General features: G+C 40.2%; 1 protein-coding gene across 5 annotated transcripts in view; it reads right to left on the bottom strand.

Annotated features, from left to right (window-relative positions):
• CNTN6 (contactin 6) overlaps positions 1 to 25,745 on the bottom strand; it is a 221,216-nt gene that overhangs the window by 174,708 nt on the left and 20,763 nt on the right. For all 5 annotated transcript variants that reach the window (XM_043550995.1, XM_043550994.1, XM_043550997.1 and 2 more), the window contains exon 2: positions 2,933 to 3,067. In XM_043550995.1, coding sequence (XP_043406930.1) covers positions 2,933 to 2,987 — 55 coding nt within the window. In that variant the 5' untranslated portion in view covers positions 2,988 to 3,067. The remainder of the gene's footprint in view (positions 1 to 2,932; positions 3,068 to 25,745) is intronic.

The following is a 25,745-nucleotide window of genomic DNA, read 5'->3' as shown; positions in this document are numbered from 1 at the left end:
CATTTAAGTCAATGGTAATTTTGCCATTCATATAAATTGCAGTAGGATCAAGCCCAGATTGCTGTATTATGTACCTGATTTACTAATAACACGATTATATGAGACTTTTTTGAATGCTATCTTTCTTGGACATCATTTTTCTATTGTTTTCAAGTCTTTCATCTATATTTTAATAGTCTTCACAAAACTGAATATTCCAGTGTAACAGTACACTTTTTGGATCCCTTAACTCAAAAGTGTCCGGCATACTGAGCTCCTTTTAAAAGACGTTTGCACAAGAATATGAAAATAAGTTTACATAATTACAAAATCATGCACACCTTTTAAAAATAAATATTGATAAACACTAGGAAAGGGAATAGTTAGAACGTAAATCAGTCATGCAGGATAATAAACATCTTGAAATAGTAATAAAATGAGTATATCCACTGATGCAGATTGAGAACTGAGTGTATAATGATGTAGTGATGTCTGTGTGAGTCTCCAGGTAACCTGAATCAATAGCTTTGATAGGTGTGAAATTCATCTCAAATGGGTGAAGATTCTGAAGCCTAATGATGATGGTTTAAATGTCAGCACTGTTAACTACTTCACTGTTGACAAAAGAAGGCAAGGAAGAAGAGGGACAATGCTATAATAAAACTCTATAAATCTGGTGTGAGTGGCATCTCAAGTAGGTGGAGGCTTCTGTGATCCAGGGACTTCTTGATGCCAACCGGCATAAGGGGTGCATAGGACTTTACAGGGATCCCCTAGGTTGGATATAAGCATAATAATTCACTAAAAGGTGGCATGTGAAGCTTCTACCGAGAGGAAGTAGCCCACTTTTCATGATAATATTGCTAAATGTGAGGATGGATAGTATTTAAGGAGTTATGTGTCTATACTGAAAATTATGTTCTTAAGGCAGGTAACTAGGAGGTGACATGTATGAGACAGGCTCCTTTCAGGCTGTGGGTAAAAGACTTTTATCCCTCTGTCTGGCCATTGTGTATTGTGTGCTTATTTGAATACTGAGCCAGATGCTGATTAAGAAATTGAAAAATCTATAAGAAAGGAGTATACAGGGGAAAAAACAATCAGTAGGGGGTGTCCTGCTTATGAAGGATAATGCACTGTTCTGGTATGTCTGGGGGTGCAAAGAGACACCACGGGTCTTTCAGTAAGGAGGCAAGCTGCCAGTGTGACTTGTCTCATGAATAGAAGATCACAACTAAGCTTGGCTGAAAAACGTTAGAAGGACTTTGGGCAAGCATTGCTGTATAAGACATGACAGTATCTAGATAAGTAAGTCTAGGTTCTAGATTGTGTGCTATAGTTTTATTTTATCTGTAAAGATTTTTTTCCAATACTTCGACTTCCTATCACTCGAATCTCTATACTTTGTTTAAAAGACTTTTACTTGTTTTCACTATAAACATATTGAAGTACTGTGTGCCAAACAGAGTGGCAATCTGAGGAGAAACTAGTAAGCCGAGTGTCCTGTTTCTTTGGATGCAGAGAAACTATGAATGAAGGTCTAGTAGAACAGGGGCTGGACACTCTGGGAAGTCATTTGGTGGGCTCAGGGGTTGAAGTGTGCCTATCGCTAATCTAGAGAGAGAAAGAGAGAGAGAGCAGGCATAGTGCGGAGTGCTTGTGTTGCCTGTGACTAGTGGAGTTTGGGGAGCTGACCCCTGGAAGGCACAGCCAAGACTTCTTCATGCTAAGGGCAGGTGTAGCCCAATGCCTCATAACCCTGGGTATGCCCAGGAACAGTCACAGCTTGATTTGTGGGCAGAGCTTTGGAGAGGATCAGTACATTTGTTTGCCCCCTCATCTGATCCCTGACTGGAACTGAACTTCCAGAGCTCATGAGGGAGAGGGAAGGCAGTGTTCACACAGCATATACTGAGTGTCTTCATGCATTCCAGGGTGTTTTGAATATGGGGAGAGGCTGAGGACAAGGGCAGGGATGATGGGTCTGTGAGTACGCAGGCTGTGCAACAGGCAGAGGACTTGGTCCAGAATTAAAACAGAGATAATAACAGAATGTAATTATTTTAATTGATATACTGGAATCCAGGTTGCCAAGGAAACAAACAGTCTTTTAAAATGCTTAATACGTGGCTATTTGTCATTGACGCAGCTGCTGTTAAGCATTCATCTAATGGCAAGATCTATATTACTGAAATACTAAAATTCTAGATTATACCTAGAGTCTATTAGATCAAATATGACCTGGTTACATTTTAATTTTATTTTAAAATGCTACCTCAGGCTGCATACTACATTATCTTCTGTTCATTCTTCAGGTCAAATACAGCTGCTGATTCATGCATGATATAATTAATTTAAGCATCATTTGAGGTTGCTATAATTAATATAATTACATCATAAATATTTGACAAATAGACCAATTGCTTTAAAACCTTTAAAAGTCAATGCAAATTTAGGGGTTGACTTTGTCGGTAGAAAGATTGGGCCCTTAACGTAGACAATCCAAATAAACTGCAGAAAAGAAGATGCAAATTGTTTGGTTAATGGACCAAAACCATCAGAAATAGGCATGCTAATTTTCACATTTTGAGATGCACATTGAGTGAAAACTTCAGTTAACAGACGATCCTCTGAAAATTGGAAGATAGTCACACATTTCTCATGATATATAATTTTCTATTTTTCCTTTTTGAATGGCACAGCTTAGAAGTATGTTGATGCCCAATATCTTGCTTTCTTGTAGCACTTCAAACATGTTGGTTTTTTTTTTTTCTGGTTCAAAGTCAGCAGCGTGTATTGCTGAACAATAAAGGATTTCCTAAAGAAAAGCTGCTTACTCACTGGTTCATGAGAATAAGTACTGCTAGTTTTGGTAATTGCCTCTCTTTTAAAAAAAGGAATTATGATGCAGACATATTTATCAATCACAAACAGTAATAATGGGCCATTTTACCTGTGTTGCAGCTCAGGAGTGGCAGCAGAATTACTAGTTTCCATAGCAACATCATCTCCACTTTCCAAGGTCAAAAATCCCTCCCATCCAATCAGCAGAGAATAAAATATATCTTCCTGGAACTGTCTTTATATTCTGTTTAAAAAAAAAATAGTGAGACATGTTGAATCGTTAAAATGTAAATATAAACCAAATACACAGAGCCAGGACTTCCCTTGTGATGTTGCCATTTCCAGCTGCACTGTGGGACAGCCTGTCTCCAAATGCGGCATAACTCGTGCAGGGAAGTAAAGGTGATTTTCAGATGCCATAGACCTGAAATGTAGGCTTCTTGTAATGCCATTCCTCCTCCCAGCTATAGCAGGAAGAAGAGTATGGCCAGAGGAAAGGGGTCATGGCTGGGATTCCCCAGTGGCATGGTAATCCTCAACAGCAGTTTCTGTCCCTAGAGGCCATTTGCTGTTGCTAGATGTTAGAAAAGACCTCAGGCACAGAAGCATGATCCTCATGTTTATGCATGTATGGTCTCACTCATATAGCAAGAGGTTCTATGAACAGATCCCTACAGATTCTTTCTGCCACTTAATAGCTGAAAATCAGCCCTGGGGAAACAGCTCATGCAAGTCCTGTGTGTACTTTATGTTCCATTAAGCTCTCAAAATGTTGCTCTAGAAGGACTTAAATAGGGCATAGGCCTTTCATGGACCCTTGGCACAGGAATACATTTCCCCAGCTAAGAAGTAGGAAGAATCTCTATGGATCTGTTCAGAGAGCCATTAGCTGGATGGGCGACAGTACGTGTGCATAAATAGGCTAAATCACACCCCCAAATGCTGCCTGCTCTGTAATTCTCCTAGATGGTTTTTGTCTTGGAATTGGCTGGAATACAAATGGAGTTCCTACAATCCATGCAACTTCTGCTGTCATGCACATATGCACAGCAAAAGCCAGAATTTGGCCTGTCATAAATATAAAGGGAAGGGTAAGCACCTTTCTGTATACAGTGCTTTAAAATCCCTCCTGCCCAGAGGCAACATCCTATTACCTGTAAAGGGTTAAGAAGCTCAGCTAACCTGCCTGGCACCTGACCCAAAGGACCAATAAGGGGACAAAATACTTTCAAATCTTAGGGTGGGGGTGGGGGGGGAGAAAGACTTTTTTTGTGCTCTTTGGGTTTACGTGGTTGTTCTCTCTTGGGACTGAGAGAGGCCAGACAGAAATCCATCTTCTCCAACCCATCCTAATCCAAGTCTCCAATATTGCAGCCAGTAGAGGTAAGCCAGGCAAGGCAGATTAGTTTATCTTTTGTTTTATGTGAATTTTCCCTGTGTTAAGAGGGAGGTTTATTCCTGTTTTCTGTAACTTTAAGGTTTTCCCCAGAGGGGGATCATTTGTGTTTTGAATCTGAATACCCTGTAAAGTATTTTCCATCCTGATTTTACAGAGATGATTTTTACCTTTTTTTTTTAAATAAAATCCTTCTTTTAAGACTGATTTTTCCATTGTTCCAAATCCAGGGGTTTGGGTCTTTGATGATTTTGTAACCAATTGGTTGGGATATTATTCTCAAGCCTTCCCAGGAAAGGGGGTATGTCGGGCTTGGGGGGATATTTGGGGGGAAGACGTCTCCCTCCTTTCCCTGTTCTTTGTTTAAAACGCTTGGTGGTGGCAGCATACTGTTCAAGGACAAGGCAAAGTTTCTACCTTGGGGAAGTTTTTAACCTAAGCTGGTAAGAATAAGCTTAGGGGGTCTTTCATGCGGGTCCCCACATCTGTACCCTAGAGTTCAGAGTGGGGAAGGAACCCTGACATGGCCCATATTCCAAATGCATATGGCCCCGTTGTCCCACTGCAATAAATAAATGTCCCACTGAAATTAGGAGTTTTTCAGCTTGAGAATCCGGTGTATGTTCTTTAATATAAGACATCTTATTTTATAAGAGAGATGTATAAAAGTTAATAAGTCAGATAAGAATTCTGAAAACAAGCGTTTATATTTGTGTGGGTTTTCAAATTACAGATTACTAGACTCTTTAACTCTTCACTTTCTCATACTAGCAATAGGATTTCATAGAAGCTCAGTTCTGTGGTCTTCTTTAAATACCTTAAATCAGATGTATTAGTCACCAGAAAACAAAACAAATCCCCCCACAAACCTTGATAAATGTTGTAGTATTCCACATTATTCCACATGCTAAATACACTCCCGGGAAGGAAATGCCACGAATGCCACCTTAATGTTAATTTTACTAGCAAATGGTGAATGCCAGTTTTAATGAGGATCACTGTGGTTTTAATGAGGACCTTCTTGGTTATCCCCCTTCAATTTTTATCAGTATGATTGAAAATGCAACTATAAAAGAAATAATATCTGCTAATAACTAAAGACAGGGAGCTTATCGGAAAAAAATATCTATGCATTCCATATGGGGCTTTGCTGGGGGACTGTGAGCATCTCACCCAAGCTATGAGCAAACTCAGAGTTTCCCCTACACTTGAATGAATCCGGGACCCAGCAGAGAACCCTCCATAATGCCCTAGGAGCTGGGGACATAGTGCCGAAAGGAAGTGGCTCTTCCATCTTCACCATGGGCTGGAAGAGATGCATTGGCAGATCTAAGGGAATGAACAGGGTTTATATTAATAGTAGAATTGTAACTTTCACAATTAAGGTTAAAGCAATATAATATCATACACATAAAAATCTTTTTTTTTTTTTTTTTTTTTTTGGGGGGGAGGGTTATTTTTCAGAAATAAAACATGTTTCCCCAAGGGTTTAAATAACAATTTGCGCTAATTTCCTCTGACATTTCAGTCATTGTATGATGAATTAAATCAAGAAAAAAAAGGATCAGTTTGGCCTTTACTCCCAAATGGCAAATTAGTAATTTACTGTTGGGAATCAATTCATTAAAAAGTCAAAACTGGAAAGCACTCGATAAAGTGGGTCTATCAAATTAGAAAATCATTCTGGACCTTTTAAGTGCTGAAAATTGTCCAGTGACAAACTAGGTTCGACATTTAGGGCCCAATTCTCCTCTCTTTTGTCCCACTTTACAGCCGTGTGGATCCATTTATTTCAGTGGAGTTACTCCTAATTTACACTGATGTAAGCAAGAAGTAAGATTTAAGAGAGTGAGAGATGTTTGGTGCTCGGCACTTTTGAAAATCACACAACTTATTCAGGTGCCTAAATATGGACTTAGGAATCTAACTTTAAAAGCTTGGCCTTAATGGATTGCAGATGCTCTCATAATAGACAAACAAGTGCCTGAGTCTCTACGGTTTCTGCATTAGGTGTTATTTGCACCTGCACAAAGTGGTTGTAAAATGCTACCAAATCAGAATTCACAGTATACGTACCCTACTAATAGCACCTATCTTCCAAATTATTTCACCTAAAATGTATCTCAAAAGGTGAAGTTTTAGACAGTTACGAATATGTGAAAAGAAGGGATTTTCAAGGATTTAGAAGTGGGTAAGAATATCTTGCCCAATCTGAAACTACGGTGGTCATTTTGTATAGGTCTGTCCTAAACCTTAAGGATTAGACCTGGGCTGATATGCAGGTGTGCAGTGGGGGGGGGGGGAAGGGAATAAAGGGCATAGCCTGTGTCAGGGCTTAGCAGAATCACAGTCCCTCTGGACACAGGGAGTACAGTGACTGCTCTTTCCCGTCTCCCCTGAGGATGTACAGCACACTGAAGAGGGTGGGGAACCAGGGGTGGAAAGTGAGTTGTACCTCAGCTCCACCTCCAGACGTGTCAGACAGAGGAGTTGGGTGGCCATCCTGGGCAGAGTATCTCTCACACACGCCTTCTGAAGGGGTTTCTTCAACTGCCAATGTAACAGGGAGCTGGAAGCATTGTATCTCTTCACATGACATTGGTGGCCCCACCCTCATCTGAGGTGATGCATCTCCATACTACCCCCAACAACAGGACTGTGTCTGATGCACAGCTGAGCCTTGCTTTACTATTTTTAGCTTTCAGAGACAGGCAGTTAAATATTAATCTATGAGTATATAAATGGCTTGTGGTTTCTGGAAAAAAGAAACCTAGTAGTCAGATTGTTCTGCTGAAGCATGTGATAATACACACTTAAACTGCATCTAAACCTGGGTCTCTTGTAACACAGAGGCACATGCTGCTGCCAATAGCAAAGACTACATATCCAGTAATCATGGCATTCGTATAAGCTGAAGATATTTATTAATCTTCTGATTTGTAACTGCTGTCCCACTTCTAACCTCAAACCCACAAACTATTGCACATGATAGTAAAAAAAAAAAAATTTTTTGAATCTATTTTCTTTAGGTAGCCCAACTATTTTACTTATTTAAACTCTGCCAGAAACAAGGACCTTACGGGCAAACAAGTACTTAATAATTTTTACAACAGCTTTCCAACAACAGCTTCCATGGGATTATTTACTGTCAAACTAAATCAAGAATAAATGAAAAAACCCTGAAATATTTATAGTCGGAGAAAATCTGGTTCAGACTAGAACCCCGGTCTGGCATTAAATCAGGCAAACTAACATGATAAATCGTGCCGTCATACTCTTTGTTTTCTGGATGTAGTGCTATCACTTATTATAATTGTTATGCCATACTTTAAACACACAATCTACTTAGATAAAAAACAAGGCATGCTAAATATGATCATGGGGGAGACATTAGATTTTTCCCATAGAAGTACTGGTTGCATGTCCATTTATTAACAGCATGTAATGTATACAAATACGTTTGTTACAAAAGTAGTCAGTACTGGTGTTTTGCTGCTTTCCCATTAGAGCAAACAAATCAATGGAAAATAATTCACCCATCAGATATTATACTCTAGTTGTCACTTCCTCTCCTTTTGACATTGGAGGGGGGGAAATGAGTAATAAGTCATATGTGGGGGTCATATGGTTATGTGCTTGGTATATATAGTTGCATGCTTGAGATGAATATATCTATATAGTCTGATGGACAAAAAGATAGCTGAAGTGGGTATAAAGGAATCGCTAAGGGCCCAGTTCTTCCACCCTTAGTCAGATTGTGTTGCATGTTACTGTGTGACTTACTTTTGAGTCTTTTTTTCACAGCCAATAATCTGCCCAGCTCTGTTGGAAAGGATGGACACAGTGTAATATACTCATGAATTACTTCTGTCTCGGCATCTAGACTATTGATGATTTGGGGCCAAATTCAGGCCTGGTGTAAACAAATGTATTGACTCCTGTGACATCGTATCCAGTGTGATGTGGTAGATAAAGGGAAAATTCTTTTATGCCTTAAGCCCAAAGTTTGAAATTTGATTGTTCTTCTCTTAGACAGGAAGAATTTAGAAGAATATGATATATAGATTTATTTCAGCACTAGGATGAGCTGACAGATATATAATGAAATAGCATAACAATACTCAGTAGATTTGTGCTTTGGGTTATTTTCTAAAACTTTATTTTGTTACTAACCTTTCTTTTTGAATAACCCATTTGCTAGTTTTAGGCTTGGTCTACACTGGCACTTTCGCCATTAAAACTTTTGTCGCTGAGGGGTGTGAACCCCGTGACCCCGCATGACAAACGTTTTAGCGATGAAAAGCACCGGTGTGGACAGCGCTTTGTTGGCGGGAGCTGCTCTCCTGTCATTGAAGCTACTGCCCCTCGTTGGGGGTGGTTTTATTTTGTCGCCGGGAGAGCTTTCTCCCAGTGACAAAGAGTGACTACACTGCTTACCTTACAAGCAATCTTGTAATCTTGTAATTTTCATTGCAAGGTACACAGTATAGACATAGTCTTAGTCTGGGCCAGAGTCATTTCTGGTGACGTAACAGATATTCATGAAAATCTGCAACATTTCTCATGTCTGCTGTGATTGTCTGTTCGTTTTCTAAAAGTGAAAGACAGTCACTTCAGGTGGAAAACCGACATTTTACAGAGGAGAACATTGTTGGGCAATGAAAATTACAAGATTTTACTCTTCGTTAAATACAAGCTCATTGACAGTTTTACCGATGACAAAATGCTGTGCCATGATTGCGGAAATAGTAACACTTTGACCAAAGAGGAAAAACAGAGGGTTTAACAGCAGAGGATGTAGGTCAAATTCACTAGTGATGTTAATGATGGGACCAAAATATACACCAGTGAGAGTGTGTTGGCATAATTCACATGGCAAGGAGATGGAAGTGTGGAAGCGTAGCAGGAAGAGAGAAAGAAGGATATGATAGAGTGTGTGTCTAAAAGTAGGGGGAGATAAGTTAGGAGTGTGCTTATCTTACTCTTCTTGATAGCTGTGTTGGAAGATTTTATTCTGCAATCCCAACCTTCCCTCCCATCCACTTACACAAATATCTATGTCATGAGATCTAACTATGAATTTGGCCTATAATATCTATTTCTCCCTTTCATGTACTCAGCTACCAGGAAAGAAGCTGAAGTCTGTCCCAGCCAGGCTTATATTTTTGGCTCACCATTATTCCTGATCTCTATATTGTCTCCTGAGCACCTGATTTATGGCATCTAATGTGAATTTTCTCATGAATACTAATGATATACAGATACATTTTTCTTTTCAAACTCTTCATCCCTCAGACACTCTACATTCAGACTCCTTCCCAGGTAGTCATAACAGAATGAATAGCAAATACTTGTAACTATATGGAGCAAAGGCAAGGGAGACCAATTCTGCTGACTTCGGAAAGATTTACCTCCATTGTTATGGCATTTATTGCTTATTTCCAAATTATTGAATCATATCTTGTTGGGGGGGAAATTACTATTTGCCTAAGGTTTCCCTGATGCTGATGGCTCCTGTTTCCTCTCTTGTTGCAAAAGGAACTGGGTCACCATTTGTTTTACCTTCCAGACTACTACTGAAAAATGTTTCTCTGGAGCTGAAAATACTGTGGCTTGTTTCTAATTCAAATTTAGTACACAAAATCTCTGGGTTTTTTATTTTTTTTAAAATACTTTCAGCCTTCAATGAAAATTCCTAACTCTGAACACCTCAGTGGGATACGCATGTACCCGTTGACAGAATATATGCTGTCAGTTTTTTCGACATCCTTTGTTAAACACTAGCGACCAAGTTCTACCCCTTTTATATGTGACTGCAGCTTCTCTTGGTTCACTTTTACAACCGACTTCACAAGTATTTGCATGGCTCTATGGTACCTGTGGATAACTAAGATAGTTTCAATACACCCCCTACCTCTAAAATGCTATAAACTTCACTTTAGAAATTCCTTCTGAAGGACTGGCAGGTCTGTTCCTCAGCTGAACCCATCTCTCCATTGATAGTGAAGTTGCATACCCAGCATTTTACCAGGCTGATCTGTGGATGCAAGATGCTGTATAAATGCAAAATTACTATTGGATAAAAGAAGAGAAAGCAAATCTTGTTATGACATAATGTTTTTGGCCTTGCTTTTTCTGGGGGCAGTGTAACTTAAAATGGGCTATGTACAACCCTCAGTATTTAATGGTCTAGAGCTTGGATTGTGTATGTCTCATAGCCAAACAAGGAAAGCAATATAGATATAAATTAGCTAGTTGTGCTTTACAATGCAGTCTCTAGAGTTTCTAATCACACACTGAAGAATGTGTGTATACTTTGCATGCACAGTTATGGTGACTACACACATCATATTTAAGATATACGTGTAAATTACCAGTGGGCCATCTAGATGATCATTTGCACATGTACCTTATTACAAGTGCAAATACAAGCAACAATATTGTGCTCCCAAAATATGCATGAATGCCCACAATTATGAAGAGTTGAAACTCCGTATAAAAGAACTAACGTTAACAGTTTGTAATCATTTGCTGCATTTAACACAATTATAGAGAATAAGAGATATAAACCCTTGCATGTTGCATGGTTCACAAATAGCATAAAAATGTCCTTTAAGAGTAAACTGCTTTACCAATAAGTCATAATGAAAATAGCTGTTATAATACAATCACAACCCTTGGACTTAACCCAAGCCTTTGGAAAAGCATAGTGAACGTACAGTTATCTCATAAATACCATGCTTTTTGAAGCTGATTTACTAGTACTTCGAATTTTCTTTGGTTGATACACAGTATGCAATGGCTGTAATCATTCTAAAAGGGTTGTCTCCTGGGCATAAAAAGAAAAAAAAAAAAAAGAAATTGCTTCACACACTCAGATTTCAGTATCACTAGAGGTTTTCCCCTATAACATAGAAGATTTAGACATATTAGCTTTCTCTCTCTCTCTCTCTCTCTCTCTCTCTTTTTTTTTAAGACTGTACCAACAAAGGTATAATTTAGGTCAATCATCTCAACTCCAGACAACTTTTTGGACTGTAAAGTTTCAGTGTTTATCATTTTCACTCTAGTTTGTGCTATGTTTGATAAATAAAGGTTGAGATTCTCCTTTGTGCTGTTCTGGTGCAAAGTTGGCCCTAAAGTTGGTGTAGTGGCTCTGAGGCCCCTGCTCCCTTATGTCAGTGCAGGAACAAGGCTGAGAATTAAGGGAGAGTGGATGGGGCTTCCCTGTACCCCACTGATCCCTTATTAGCATTTTTAGGATTGGTGGGTGGCATAATGTATAGCAGCCTTCAGGCTGCTCTAGGTTACACAATGAGATTGGCTTTGTACCTGGACAGCTTTGCAACCCCTCCCTTCTAGAGCTGCACTGTATGCTCACTAGCTTCAGCAAAGGATCAGCTCCAATCCATTTACATTGCCAACCTTACCCTACGAACATCATTCACATTTAAGGAATTCCTACTTTTAAAAATGAAAATATTTTATTTATTCAAAGTAATCAATAAGAAAAAGAAACTTATTTATACCAGTGAATGACAGTGTAGTGCTTAGATACTCAGATCATTCAAATCTTCTCAAAGCTGGGCTGTTAAATGTCTGTTTTAAACGTTACTGCTTTTATATTAAATCTCCATTTTTGTTCCCCAAAATTGTGCAAAGCTGCCCATCTAAATCCCATTGAACTCAGTGGAAAGACATTGATTTCAATGGGTTTTGCATTAGGCCTTATACTGTGTGCTTCTTGCTGCAGACTTTGTGGCCACTTATTTATTTTTCAGTATTCTACAAAAGACAGTTTATAAGATCTAGCTTTTATATTAACACATAAGGCCTGACCTAAACCCCACTGAAGACAATGGACAGGCCCAAAGTCAAGCAGCTGGTTGGCAGTAGTTTCTATTCTGAACTGTCTCTAGCACATAGTAGCTTCATTCCCATTACAGTACCTGCTGCCCAGATGTCACTCAATGAAGAGTTTGCTTAATGAGAAATGGTCAAATAATATTTGTCAATTAATGTATCTCATTTTCATGGATTTTTTTCGATTCAAATATTCACTAATTATTTCCCCATTAATTGCCCAGCTTTACCCTAAGCAGTGGCAAAAGCAATGCTTCCTATTATAACTCCCATAATACCCAGTTAGGAATGGGAGGCTGGGGCTTCCCTGTGCTCCACTGATCCCTGGCTGATTTACCGGCCCTTTTGCGCTGCTACAGGGTTCCAGTTCCATAACCATTATTGTTCTTTATTCCCTATATCCTCTTGAACCTGACAATGGCCGATGCCCATTTACAAGGGGCAGCAGCATTTTAACCCCCCAATACCTCTAAAGGTAACCCCATGAAGAGCAAAGGCCTTGCATAACCCAGGTGTGATTGAGCCCCAGTTCCAAACCCAGCCCCATTTGCATCTCACTGGTCTACAGACCAGTCCCTAGCTTCAGAAGCAACCGCAACTATTAAGGGTATCAGTGAAACATGTTCCCTAACCAAAATTCAAAACGGGAGTAAATGTGGCAGACCTAGACCATAGGCTGTTAGCCTGTAACTCTTTTTAGAAATGAAATCAAACTGAAGTGAGACAAAGTGCGGTAATTATATGTCTCATGTTGCTTGATAGGAAAACAGAGGCCACACAAATGCTTCCGGAGGCAATATGGATAATGTGTAAAGAAAAAACTGCAGCAGTGATGGCAGTGTTTAGTGATGTCTGCCACGCTTCTTCCAAGGAGGAAAGGCTACTCTAATTAGTTTCTATAGGCAACATATACAGTGGTTCACCAACAGATTGGCTGCCGTTGACCTCCTGTCTCACTGCATTGTCAAAAACACAGATCTTAGAGGCCTGCTGGAAGACGTAAACCTCACATACAATTTTCTGTTTACTTCTCTTTTTGTTTCCAGTATATAATTTCCAGTATGTATGATCTGGGGCACATATAAGTAAGGGAGACAGAAACTCCTAAGATCAAACTCCAGCTCTGACGCTGATTAAATCCCAGTTCTGAGATATCACTTAAATAAATTTTCTCTACTTTACAGGAGGGTTCTGGAGCATTCACTGACAGGCTCAGTTCACTCCTTGGATTGCACTGGTGGAAACCAAGCTAGGGCCCTGGAAGCCTTCCTATAGTGGGAACATAGCAGGCTATTCCCTCTGCAACCCTTGCTCTTCTGGGGACCAGGAGCACAGCACATAAAATGAATGAGGCTGACCAGAAAGGGAAGGGGACCCGAGTATTTGCAATACAGACTCTTTCAGGGACCCTCTGCCACCAGGCTGTATGTAGTGCTCTGGAGAGAGTTTAAAGCAGCCCTCTCCTGGCACATGGCAGACATACCCCAACTTGCCCACTTGTTGGTGTCAGTACTGCTTCAAAGAAGATTTTCTGAGCCACAATTCCTTCCCTTCCCTCTTCCCGCCTCCTACCTGTGCTACCAGGGAGAAGTTCAGACTTTTTACTTCCCTGGTGCCCTGCCAAATCTGCTGGCTGGGATTTGGGGTTGTGGGGTCAGAACCCTGGCCCTGCAAAGTCCCTGTCCAGACCTATTCATGGGGGGAGTAGCAGCACCAAGTAACCTGGTCCTCAGCATTGTGACCAGAATGCTAATATGGCAAGCAGCTCATAGGGCTATGGGTGAGAGGTTGGACCTGTTCTAACCCTAAATAATTTAGCTCTGAAAGGCTGACTTGCAGCATGATGTGTGTACTGAGGGTGACAATATAGCTGAAATCAAAAGAGAGGTTATTAGAAAGGGTATGAGTGTGTTTTGTGGCTGTGTGTCCTAGGGGCAGTTGACTATTACTAGGATGTTGCTTCTATGTTGGGTATTCCCATTGCCGTAACATGTGTTTTGGGGTTTTGTTGTAGTGAGAAACCTTTACTCCAAGTTCTCTGCTTTGATTATTATTTTATTTTGAAGTTCTGATAAGCACCAGCAACATGCATGCAGAAGAAGACATGGGCCTATCTCAACAGAAACGCACTGGGAGAAACAGAAAGTTACAAGCCTGGAGAAAGTTTGGCTGGTTGGGGTTTTTTAAAATAAAAATATTAATAACAATAATTAATGACAACTTTGTACTGATGTAGACTAATGTTTTGGTGCTTCATAAATGAATGAATTGCGAGGAGGAATTTGAGAGTGAGGGGGCGCGTTCCTGGAGCATTGGGACTGAAAGGGCTATTCATTTATAGGACGCACCATAGAAGAAAGAAAAGGAGTACTTGTGGCACCTTAGAGACTAACCAATTTATTTGAGCATAAGCTTTCGTGAGCTACAGCTCACTTCATCGGATGCATACTGTGGAAAATACAGAAGATGTTTTTATACACACAAACCATGAAAAAATGGGTGTTTATCACTACAAAAGGTTTTCTCTCCCGCCACCCCACTCTCCTGCTGGTAATAGCTTATCTAAAGTGATCACTCTCCTTACAATGTGTATGATAATCAAGGTGGGCCATTTCCAGCACAAATCCAGGTTTTCTCCCCACCCTCCCCAACAAACCCACTCTCCTGTTGGTAGTACAAAAGGTTTTATCTCCCCCCACCCCACTCTCCTGCTGGTAATAGCAGTTTGTTGGGGAGGGTGGGGAGAAAACCTGGATTTGTGCTGGAAATGGCCCACTTTGATTATCATACACATTGTAAGGAGAGTGATCACTTTAGATAAGCTATTACCAGCAGGAGAGTGGGGTGGGGGGAGAGAAAACCTTTTGTAGTGATAAACACAAAAGCTTATGCTCAAATAAATTGGTTAGTCTCTAAGGTGCCACAAGTACTCCTTTTCTTTTTGCGAATACAGACTAACATGGCTGTTACTCTGAAACCATAGAAGAAGGCATACAGATGAGAGTGAGAGAAGGAGGTAAAAGGAGTGTATTTAGTGGTAGATGACACGGGAGTACAGTATAGCATAACAAACCTATCTAGTCCCACTGATAACTGGGTTATTAGACTTTGCCATCACCCCCATCTTAACAATAGGAGCAATGTCCTCCAACAGAAAGAATGACAGGAACCAGACTCATGCTATTTATTATTTTATTGTTAAGTATTTAAATAATGCAGTAAATACCCAAGGTATATTACTTATTGAAACTGTCTGAAAGTCCAACTTCTTGCTCAGAACCTTTGAATCAGAATCGTAGCAATATGCCAATGGCAATAACTAATGGCAACCTCACAAGACCTAACTTTGCATAAACACTTGATCTGATGGTGAGCTAAAACCACAGAGCACCTGAGGTATCCTCTCAATATGTCATCACAAAACACTTTCAGTAGTCAATACCATGTGATGAAAAACACTGCCAGATTCAAATGAAAGCCCTGCAAATACATCATTTCAAACAAGATGCAGCAACCAGATGGAACTCTTTAAGGAAATAACCTGTATGTAATTCATCCTATGTAATCTGATGAGGTAAAATCTTACAGCCTGATTTTCATAGGGTCTGAACATATTTTCAAGGGTTTCTCTCCCCCCGCCCCCATCATAAGATCTATAAACATTGTATTTAAATTTAGATCCTGGAGTCTTCATGTGATGACAGACATTTTTCAAGAATAAAAAATTCTATGACAATAACCTCAAGGGTGATCTGTATAATAGTGTTGTAAAATCAAAAATAAGCATATGAATTAACTTAAAAAGCAGTCTGTCTTAAATTTTGATATGTGGTATAGAGCTGCATCAATTAAAAAAATAAGATATAGATATAGATATCTATATCTATAGAGAGAGAGAGGTATATAGATAGATTAGATTAGATATATGGAAAACAGTAAAGGATTCCTTTAAAATGATTATAACTCCTAATGTAATTAACGATTACTTTAAAAGTTCTCAGAAATCCCTTCTTAACTCAGATATTAAGAGCTGTATGTTTAAGGAGCACACACATGTATTCATACATAACAAAGAAACTAAATATATGCTTTAAGTGAAAACTCAAATCAAGAACTCTGGAAAATAGCCTCCAAAATATTTTAAGCATGATAAAGATAAATAGCTTGATCTTATTTCCATTGAAATCAGTGGCAAAACTCCTCTTTATTTTAATAATCCAGGATCAAAACTGAAATGCAGTTAAACAACATGGGAGGATGTCTCTTTCAGGAAAGGGGGTTTCATAATGGAACTGCTGATAAACCATTACAGTGGTGTCTTGAAGATCTTTTGTCTTGCAAGATCTCATGCAGAGGTTGTTACAATGTGAGCCAGATGTCACAGTAACACTTTAATTTATGCCATCAAGTCCCTTATTCAGTGTTTAAAAGGCTGACACTGGCTTCATATTAAACATCACAGATTGTTTATTAAACACCATATTAAAACTGGTTTCAGAGTAGCAGCCGTGTTAGTCTGTATTCGCAAAAATAAAAGGAGGACTTGTGGCACCTTAGAGACTAACCAATTTATTTGAGCATAAGCTTTCGTGAGTTGCATCCGACGAAGTGAGCTGTAGCTCACGAAAGCTTATGCTCAAATAAATTTGTTAGTCTCTAAGGTGCCACAAGTCCTCCTTTTCATATTAAAACTATTTTGATACCTTTCCAGTGCACTCTCTTCAAGAGGAATAACATCCTTTACTAGCAAAGCACCTGATCCTGCACTCCTTGCACACCTTACTGACTTCAGTGGCAACTTTCACTAGGATTGCAGGCACCTGTTACTAGTGACCAGCGCTGGACACAATCTGTTAGGAAAGGCCTACCTAGTGTTTTTCATAGCAGTAATTCTGCGTCTTTTGATTTGTATTATATCTCCCATCTCCATTCTAGTACTTGTCTTCTACCATAGAGCCACGCATCCAGCTGGCAGCTGAGGGGTTTTCTTACAATTATACACAAATCTCTCTCTTTTTAAAAAATCAATATGTAACAGGAATGTATCATTTATTGAGATAGTCCCTCTTTTTTTAATTCTTGGCTTGCAGACATATTGCATATTTACCTGCATAGAATCTCAGTTGCTGTTCATTGCTCCTACATCTGAAATGATCCTTCTGATTCTTATTTCACTGTTGGTCATTTATTATTCCTTCCAGTATAATTGGCCAGCTTGAAAATCTGGGTTCCATAATATTATCCTGGGACTATTGCTAAGCCTTGTGGTAACTTCCTAGTAACTTTTCTTATTAAAAAAAGTATGTTATGGTTAGTTTGTTAAATGACTGTTTTTTCCCCACACTTTCATTTTGTATTCTGGAGGGGGGAGAAAAGGAATAATGTGTTTAGCATACAAAGCATGCCAGGTGAAGCGAATAAGAGTACATAGAAGAGGCTAGCAGATTGGAGGGAATCCAGTGTAACATGAAGTGATACTGAACAAGTAGACATTAAAAGTAACTATGGGGCATAAGTGCTGGGTCAAGTGCTCCCTTACACCCTGCATCCATTAAAGTCACTCTGTAAGAGTTTCCCCTATACATATACCTCTGCAATAATCCTGAGACTCCTTTGAAAAGAAGTGGCAGGTTTTCTGGGCACAGAGGGCAGCTGCAGAAAAATCTTATGGAAAGCTGTAGTATAAGGAAGGATCGTCCAGGGGTTAGGCACTGACTGAGGACTTGGGAGACCTAGGTTCAAGTCCCTGCTCTATTACAGGCTTCTTTTGTGATCTTGGGCAAGTCACTTAAACTCTCTGTGCCTCAGTTCCTCATTTGTACAATGGGGATAGTAGCACTTCCCTGCCTCACAGGGATGTTGTGAAGATAAGTGCATGGAAGATTGTGAGGCAGTCTGATGCTTTGGTGATGGGGCCATGTAAGTACTTAAGATAGATAACTTTTCATCAGCTTCACTCAGGGATTTAAGGAGAACAAGCTGGTCAGACATGTTCCTTCACAGCTGCAGATCCTACTGAAAGGGTCCCCACTGGGGTCAGTGTGAGTATTCATGAGTGGGGACTGAGGGTACACATTGTACTCTGATTGCTAGGGAATGAGTGGACTTAACAATGCGGATCAAAACCTGCTGAAAAGGAGTCCTGGTCTGAACACTGCATTGGGTGCCAGCCATGTCTAAAGTCTAATCCCAGCTCTAACACTACATCACCCTATAGCCTGGGTAAGCCACTTAATCTCTTTTACTCAGTCTCTTTGTCTGTGAAATGGCAAAAATAGTGTTGAGCTGCCTCAGAGAGGGGGGTGTAAGAATTAATTAGCATCTCAACAGTACTTTCAAGAAGAAAGGCACTAGGTAGGTATACTAGGAATAATATATATTCACAAATATTCACAAATAGGAATTTACTAGGAAGCCACCTTGCACTCAAAAGACAAGGGATCCAATATAGACATGCTGCAGAACTGGGGATCTATGTGGCATCGTTTCTGAGTATATGGTTATCATTTCCTCTTTCCCTGCTTCTGTTTTAGGATGTTTCAGTCACCTAGTCTCATAGAGGCCATATACCAGGGGTCGGCAACCTGCGGCACGCGTGCCAAAGGCGGCACGCGAGCTGATTTTTATTGGCACGCTGCTGCCAGCTGGAGTCCCAGTCACTGCCCCCACTCAGCCAGATGCCGGCCTGGGTGAATGGAACCCCAGGCCGGCAGCGGGCTGAGCGGGGCCGGCGGCTGGGACCCCTGCTGGCAGGAGCCAGCGGATGGAACCCCAGACCGGCAGCGGGCTGAGCGGGGCCGGCGGCTGGGACCCCTGCTGGCAGGAGCCAGCGGATGGAACCCCAGGCCGGCAGCGGGCTGAGCGGGGCCGGCGGCTGGGACCCCTGCTGGCAGGAGCCAGCGGATGGAAACCCAGACCGGCAGCGGGCTGAGCGGGGCCGGCGGCTGGGACCCCTGCTGGCAGGAGCCAGCGGATGGAACCCCAGACCGGCAGCGGGCTGAGCGGGGCCGGCGGCTGGGACCCCTGCTGGCAGGAGCCAGCGGATGGAACCCCAGGCCGGCAGCGGGCTGAGCGGGGCCGGCGGCTGGGACCCCTGCTGGCAGGAGCCAGCGGATGGAACCCCAGGCCGGCAGCGGGCTGAGCGGGGCCGGCGGCTGGGACCCCTGCTGGCAGGAGCCAGCGGATGGAACCCCAGGCCGGCAGCGGGCTGAGCTGCTCAGCCTGTTGTCGGTCTGGGGTTCTGTCCACCTGTGTAGTGTGTTAAATTTCTCACTGTAGGAATGTGCTACTTGCAGAGCACCAGGACTGGCAGCCGTAAGTAGTACACCGTAAGTAGCACATTCCTACAGGGAGAAATTTAATACACTACACCGGCGTAGGGAATGCTGTGCCTCCCCAAACAGTCAGCCCTCAAAACCCCGGACCCATCCAACCCCCCACCCCCAACAAACAAAAATCTGAGGGAAAGGGCACTTCAAATGGCCTCCCAGTTCACTTGCGTTAGTGAAATTTGTAAATCAGGTTCTCCTTTTTAACTCTCTACACAAAGTGGATGGGTGGAGCTGCAAAAGATCAGAAGAGTTTAGTTACTTCCATGAGTTGCTGGTGAGATGCTCTTTTGAACCAGGCACTCTGAGAAATTCCTTTAAAGTCGGGAGGAAAGCAAGGCCACCTATCACTCCAGGCTCATGAATGTATGTATCATAGCTTGTAACAAATTAAAAAGTGAAAACAGGGCTAATGTTACTTCTTAGGCCAGAACCTGGAATTTTGCCAGCTTAATAACAATCAAGTCTTCAGCCTGGCAGAAAGTATTAATGCAGCATGAATACGAATTCTTAGCTTCAGATTTTTCCAGAGAGCTGTCAAGAAATATTTAGATTTTGTAATAGCCAGATATTGCTGCAAAACAATAAATAAGGAGACTAGGTCAATTTCTACATTAAGCAAGGAGGCCTGAATTCTTATGGGTTAGGTAAATTTGAACCATCCAGAAATGTGGCTATCCGGAATACTAAATAGTATAAATACAAACCAGGCAGTTCTATATCTCCTGCTGCTAGGCAGGGTGTCTTATATTAACTGGGCAATAGATATCTGATATGTTGTATTTGTTCCCCAAGAATAAATTCATAACCACTATTCACACATCCATGTGTACATGCATGCCAGTAGATAAACGTTGAGGTCAGGGTGTATTGTTTAACAAGTAAGTGACTCAAGTTAAAATGCTAATCTTTGTCATTTCATTCTTCTTAAGCAGATGGAAATTGTTTCTATTTATTAGTATAATTTAGAATCTCTTTTGATAATACCGAGAAAGCTGGAAGCAGCAAGTGGTTTTAGCTCAGGTCTGAATTGGGCTTAGTGAAAGTAATTTCTTACCATATAGAAAAGAAAATGTGTGAGTGGGATAATCCATTTCAGCATTTTAAAGAGATTGATTAAATTAGATGTTCTGTACAGGATTCTACCTAATCCAGTGGCAACAGAAGCTCCCAAACTTAATAACCAAATCTGCAGAACAGTGGGATTAGATGTAGATGGGATCCAGAAAAAGAGAAGGATGATATCTGAGCAAGAGCCACGGGAAAAAGCATGAGACCCAGTGGTCCACAAAGGGCTTCACTAAGGACAGTCCATGTTGTGTGGACGGCTTTCTGATATTATGGCGATGGGCAGCAGTACAACCCTAAGGTAGAGCAACATTGAAATAATTAACAAAAACTAGAATGTCGCATTTCTCCAGACTCTGTGGGATTCTGCATTTGGTAGACACATTTTCTACACATTTCTCCAATGTTAGATGTACTATTTGCAGACCCTCACATGGCTGAAGAATCACTCATACCCCACCTACTTCAGGGAGTTTGCAGAGTGTAGTGTTCTGTGGTGCACAACACATGCCCTGTGTATCACTCCCACCTCCATTTGCCCATCTTCCATGCAGAATAGAAGCCCACCAGTGTCACTGCCAAAAGGCCCTCTGCAGCAAAGGAAGGGAGGTGCTGGATTTGCATAACAAAAAGCAACAAAAAAGACAGACATGCTATGTGGATACAAAATCTTATTGCACGCCAAAGCCTGTTACACTAAAGCCCCTTTAAACTACTCTGGCAATGCCTTGGTACAAATGAGAAACAGCCACAGTATGACGCAGTGTCCACATTGCCAATGACACTATACTCAAGGACAGCAAGGGGACAGAATGGATGCAAATTTGCAAAATGTCACAACTTTTCCTTTCTCCTGTTTTTCTCTCCTCTGAATTTCACAGGCCATGAATTTCAGGTATATCTACAGTCTGAATATTCCCAAATGGTAAAGGCCAGACTGTGATTGACCTTTGTACTGGTGTGCAGGAAGGAGCGGGTGTCCTGTACCAGGATCTTTCCGCCCACCCCTTGTGTAATCCATGCAAGGGCCAATCACAACAACAGGCTGTGTCACTAGGATCTGCCCAGTAATTACTCCATCTAAGGCAGTGGGGGAAGGACAAAGGTGGGGAGGAAGTCAGCCCCTGGCTCTGCCCCCCTCTTTACCAGCCTGTGGAGCAGGTCAGTGCACAGCAGGGAACAATCTGCATTGTTCCTTTTGGTTGATGAAAGGCCAAGCAGCCTGTCTTGCTTGGAGTGCCATTCCTCCCCTATGCTGAGCTGTGTGTAAAGCGTACCACCTAGTACAACATTGTATAATTGTGTGTATAATGCACACACCAATACAGGTCACACAGGCAGAGGGTTGAGGGTTTTGAAATTTGCAGGTGCTTATCAGAATTTGCAAACTCTGTCTGAATTCAGTATCTCAAACTGGGCTAAGATAGTGTCCTTAGAAGGGCTGATATTTTCCACCAAAGTTCTAATAATAAGTGATTTAGGAATGTTTAATTAAGGATACATAGCCATGTCTTACTTTAATAGCTTGTTACAAAGTAGGCATTATATGCAGTTTTGATTTCTTAACAGGCACGCTATAGCAAGTTGCATAATCAAACATATTATAACATGTAGATTATAAAATATTGCAATTCCCCTTTAAATGGAAGATTATAAAATAAAGCATATGTTACCACAAGCCATAATATTGAACATATACAGAAAAAATGTGTTAATATGAGGTGAAGAAAACAGAACGTTAGAGAATACAGAGCAATGGCAGAATTTTAGGCAATACTAATATCTAATTTCTTTCCCTCTATGAGAAAATATCCTTTTTTTTTTTAAACGTAGAACTTTAAAGTCACATTCTAGTTCCTTCAAAGTCAGTTCACATACCAGGTCACTACTTCTTCCTACTGCTCAGAAATTATGATGTAATTCTATTACTAAGATTAATTCATGTCTGTTTATTAATGAATTTCTTCCCAAATCCATTGTTTCCTTTAAACTACATGTGAGCTGTTTGTGGATTCTGAAGACAGACCATATCAACTGTCACCAAACAAGTGAGAGAAGGCAATAGAGAGAAACATGAATATGTTTTATTACATTAATTACTACTGGACTCCCACTTCACACATGACAGATTATTTGTTTTAATTGATTCTCTTTCCTGATAATTATACTGCACTCAGTCCAAGTCACAGATGTGTGTATTAATACATTTGCATCTACTGTGTATGCAGCAGACAATTTATATAGATTCTGAATATGTTAGACAGAATTTTAGCTTGAATAATAATAAGTATTTGTGAATGTTTTTTTCTTCCTGGCTACACTAAAGTGATGTGTGCTTGAGCTTATTGTTCTGAAGGTGTTCTACATTTTTTGACAACAAATGCAATGGGAGAGATCCTCTGCTGGTGAAAATTGGCATAGCTTCCTTGAATTTGATGGAGCCATGCTTATTTATGCCAGATAAGAAACTGGTGCACATATATTTAGGGAAAAAAACTTTTATATCTAGCCAAGGCAAGAACAATAAGGATGGTCTTACTTAGGATTTATTAATATGTAGATATTAATTTATTAATATGTAATATTTTGGTCAAAACTTCTCTATTGAAAATACAACAGAAGGGCCATCCATAAAGTGACCGACCTGGGGATTGAGCTAGACAAACTGGCAGGTATATCTTGTCTCCCAGTAATCTTCTCGGGGAGGAGGGAGACACCTTAAAGGGGCAATGATCCCCTTCCTACCAGCCTGCCAACAAATTCTATCCCTACAGTTAAATAGAGTCACTTTCTCCATCCACCAGGACAAAACGGCCCCATGGCTTAATACACGGTGAGGACACTTTAAGAGAGTGAATCGCCTTTTCATTTCTGCTTTCTTTTCTCATCTTTTAAACTGTACATTCAAAAAGTAATAGAACTTGAACCTGCTTTCTTGTTCCATCACTTCTCTGAGAAGCCTTTTTTATACCCATCTAATCATCACTTTAATTTAGACTCTTTACACACTAAAATATGTAGTCTGAATCATAGTGATTAATGGAAGGGAGAATAGCAGAACACTAAACTACCTGTTAAAGTATAAAAAACTAACAGTAAAAGATTTAACATCTACCTATCTCACGCAGGCCATTTTCTGCAAGCCTCACTTATGTCAGATAGCACTTATTCACATATGTCGTCCTACTGTCTAAATGCTAGTCATCATAACAGTTTTGTACTAAAAGTCTACCATGAAACAAATTGAAATTGACAAGACTCAGAGGTCCATATTAATTTAAGGGAAAATTAAACTGATATTACCTGAAGCTTTGTCTATTTGAAAGACTCTTAACCCAAGTGTTTTGATCAGAATCCAGTCTAGGTAAGTCCCTTCCATCTCGCTAAATTCTCCCTGTGTTTACAATGTTCTATATTTTCTATCCTAAACAGTTATATATTGTGTCTGTACATAGTTTAAACAGCTGCCACTTTTTAAGCCCATATATGGCAGCATTTCAACGGTGGGTGGAATGAATTCAATGTTCAGGGCAAAGTTTTCTTCCAAGATCCACAGTTCTAACATTCTGTTTTTAAAGAGGAAGGAAAATCTCAGTGATGTTGATCATGGGATTCAACTCTGACGTTCTGTTTTTCCTTCATTAGGAAAGGGGAGTGGAGTATTGGGATCAAAATCCTCCAAGCGGATGTAAGAGTAAAATTTTATTTGGAGTTTGTAAAGTGCATAAGGATCCTTCAGGACCATAAAATAGATACAAATGTAATCTCTAATTAATTTGAATTTATTTGGATTATTTAATAACAGTTTCTCATGCTTGCCTAGTTCATTGTATTGCTCCTATTTGAATGCATGTTCTCATTCTCTTTGTGTTATCAAAATGTTTTAAACATACCAGAATACAGATCCATTGTCCCTACATTCCCCAGTGCCTTCCAAGATTACTGGTTTATGGTTGCATGCCCACAAAGATCTGAATATACCTCTGTCAATTCAATACAGCTTCATGCATGCTCTGTAATATTTATACATGAGTCAAGGGCATATCACTTTCTAAGTGGAAACATCTTTCCCAGAAGTACCTATAAATTTCCTATATCTAAAAAGCATTACCTAAACACTTAATATATTGTCATCTTTTAGTATTCTCCAATATTAGGAAGCTTTTCAAAGGGCTCCAGTGCTCATACAGATGTAGTAGCAGCAGAGACTAGAGAGATGTTTCAAAATCCTTCCATCCATGTCACAATTACCCACCATGCATATAACAATGGTTTTATAGATTTCTTCTAGTGACTCACAACTGTGTACAGTTTTATAGGACCCTAAATCAAGAAGCAATTTTTATCTTTTGACAATGATATAGAAAGTACTTACTTTCTCCAGGATAGCATACCCGCTCTAAAATGTTTGATCATTTTTAAAATGTCCCTTCTATTGTTTAGTAGAGTTTGATATGGTTAAAGTCAATCTTATTATAAGACACGGAATATTTACGTGTCCTAAATCAAATGGCAATTTTTGGTTTTTGACATAACTATGACAGTGTGTTATTTCTCCATATCTCCTTATGTTACCCTGTTTTTTTAAACCTCTGCAAATGCAAATATGGATAGAGCATAATAAAGCAAACATCCTGACTCAGTAAATCTTATCATATATATTTGCTTATAAGAGTTTAAATGTATTGCAGCATATAAATAAAAATAAAACAAACCAACCAGCAAAAGTTGACCTGGATTTTGTATCAAGAGAAGCAAATTACCTACAACAGTGTGGTTTGGCTGTTCATTATTGATCGTTTTCTGGTGAGTGCACAGCCAGAGAAGCAGGATCATGGCCTTGATCCAGCAAACCATTTAACAATGTGTTTATCTGTTTAGATTGTAATGTCTTTGGGACAGGGACTGTCTCCTACTGCATATTTTTACAGTGCCTAGCATAATCAGGCCCCAATCTTGGTTGGTCCCTAGACACTATTGTAATAAACATGGCTATTAATATTAACAGTAATTCATAATACTGTGTTTAATCTTAGTCAGTACCCATTAAATCAGTAAGACTACTCACATGCTAATCATTAAACACATGCTGCTAGATAGGGCACCTATAAGCTAAGACAGTTCTGCAGGGGTCAGGAAAGGAACAGTCACTGCCTTCAGGCCATTGTGTAATATAGTTACGGTTACTGCTATTTTTCATACTGCCTGGAGGAGAGGGGGTTTGCCTGGGGGATCCAACTAGCTGCAGATTCCCTGGGCACAGCCCC

Source organism: Chelonia mydas, chromosome 7 (assembly GCF_015237465.2).
Source record: "Chelonia mydas isolate rCheMyd1 chromosome 7, rCheMyd1.pri.v2, whole genome shotgun sequence".
Lineage (NCBI taxonomy): Eukaryota > Metazoa > Chordata > Testudines > Cheloniidae > Chelonia > Chelonia mydas.
Note: the sequence above shows the minus strand (reverse complement) of the source record. Positions and strands in the feature narration are given on the sequence as shown.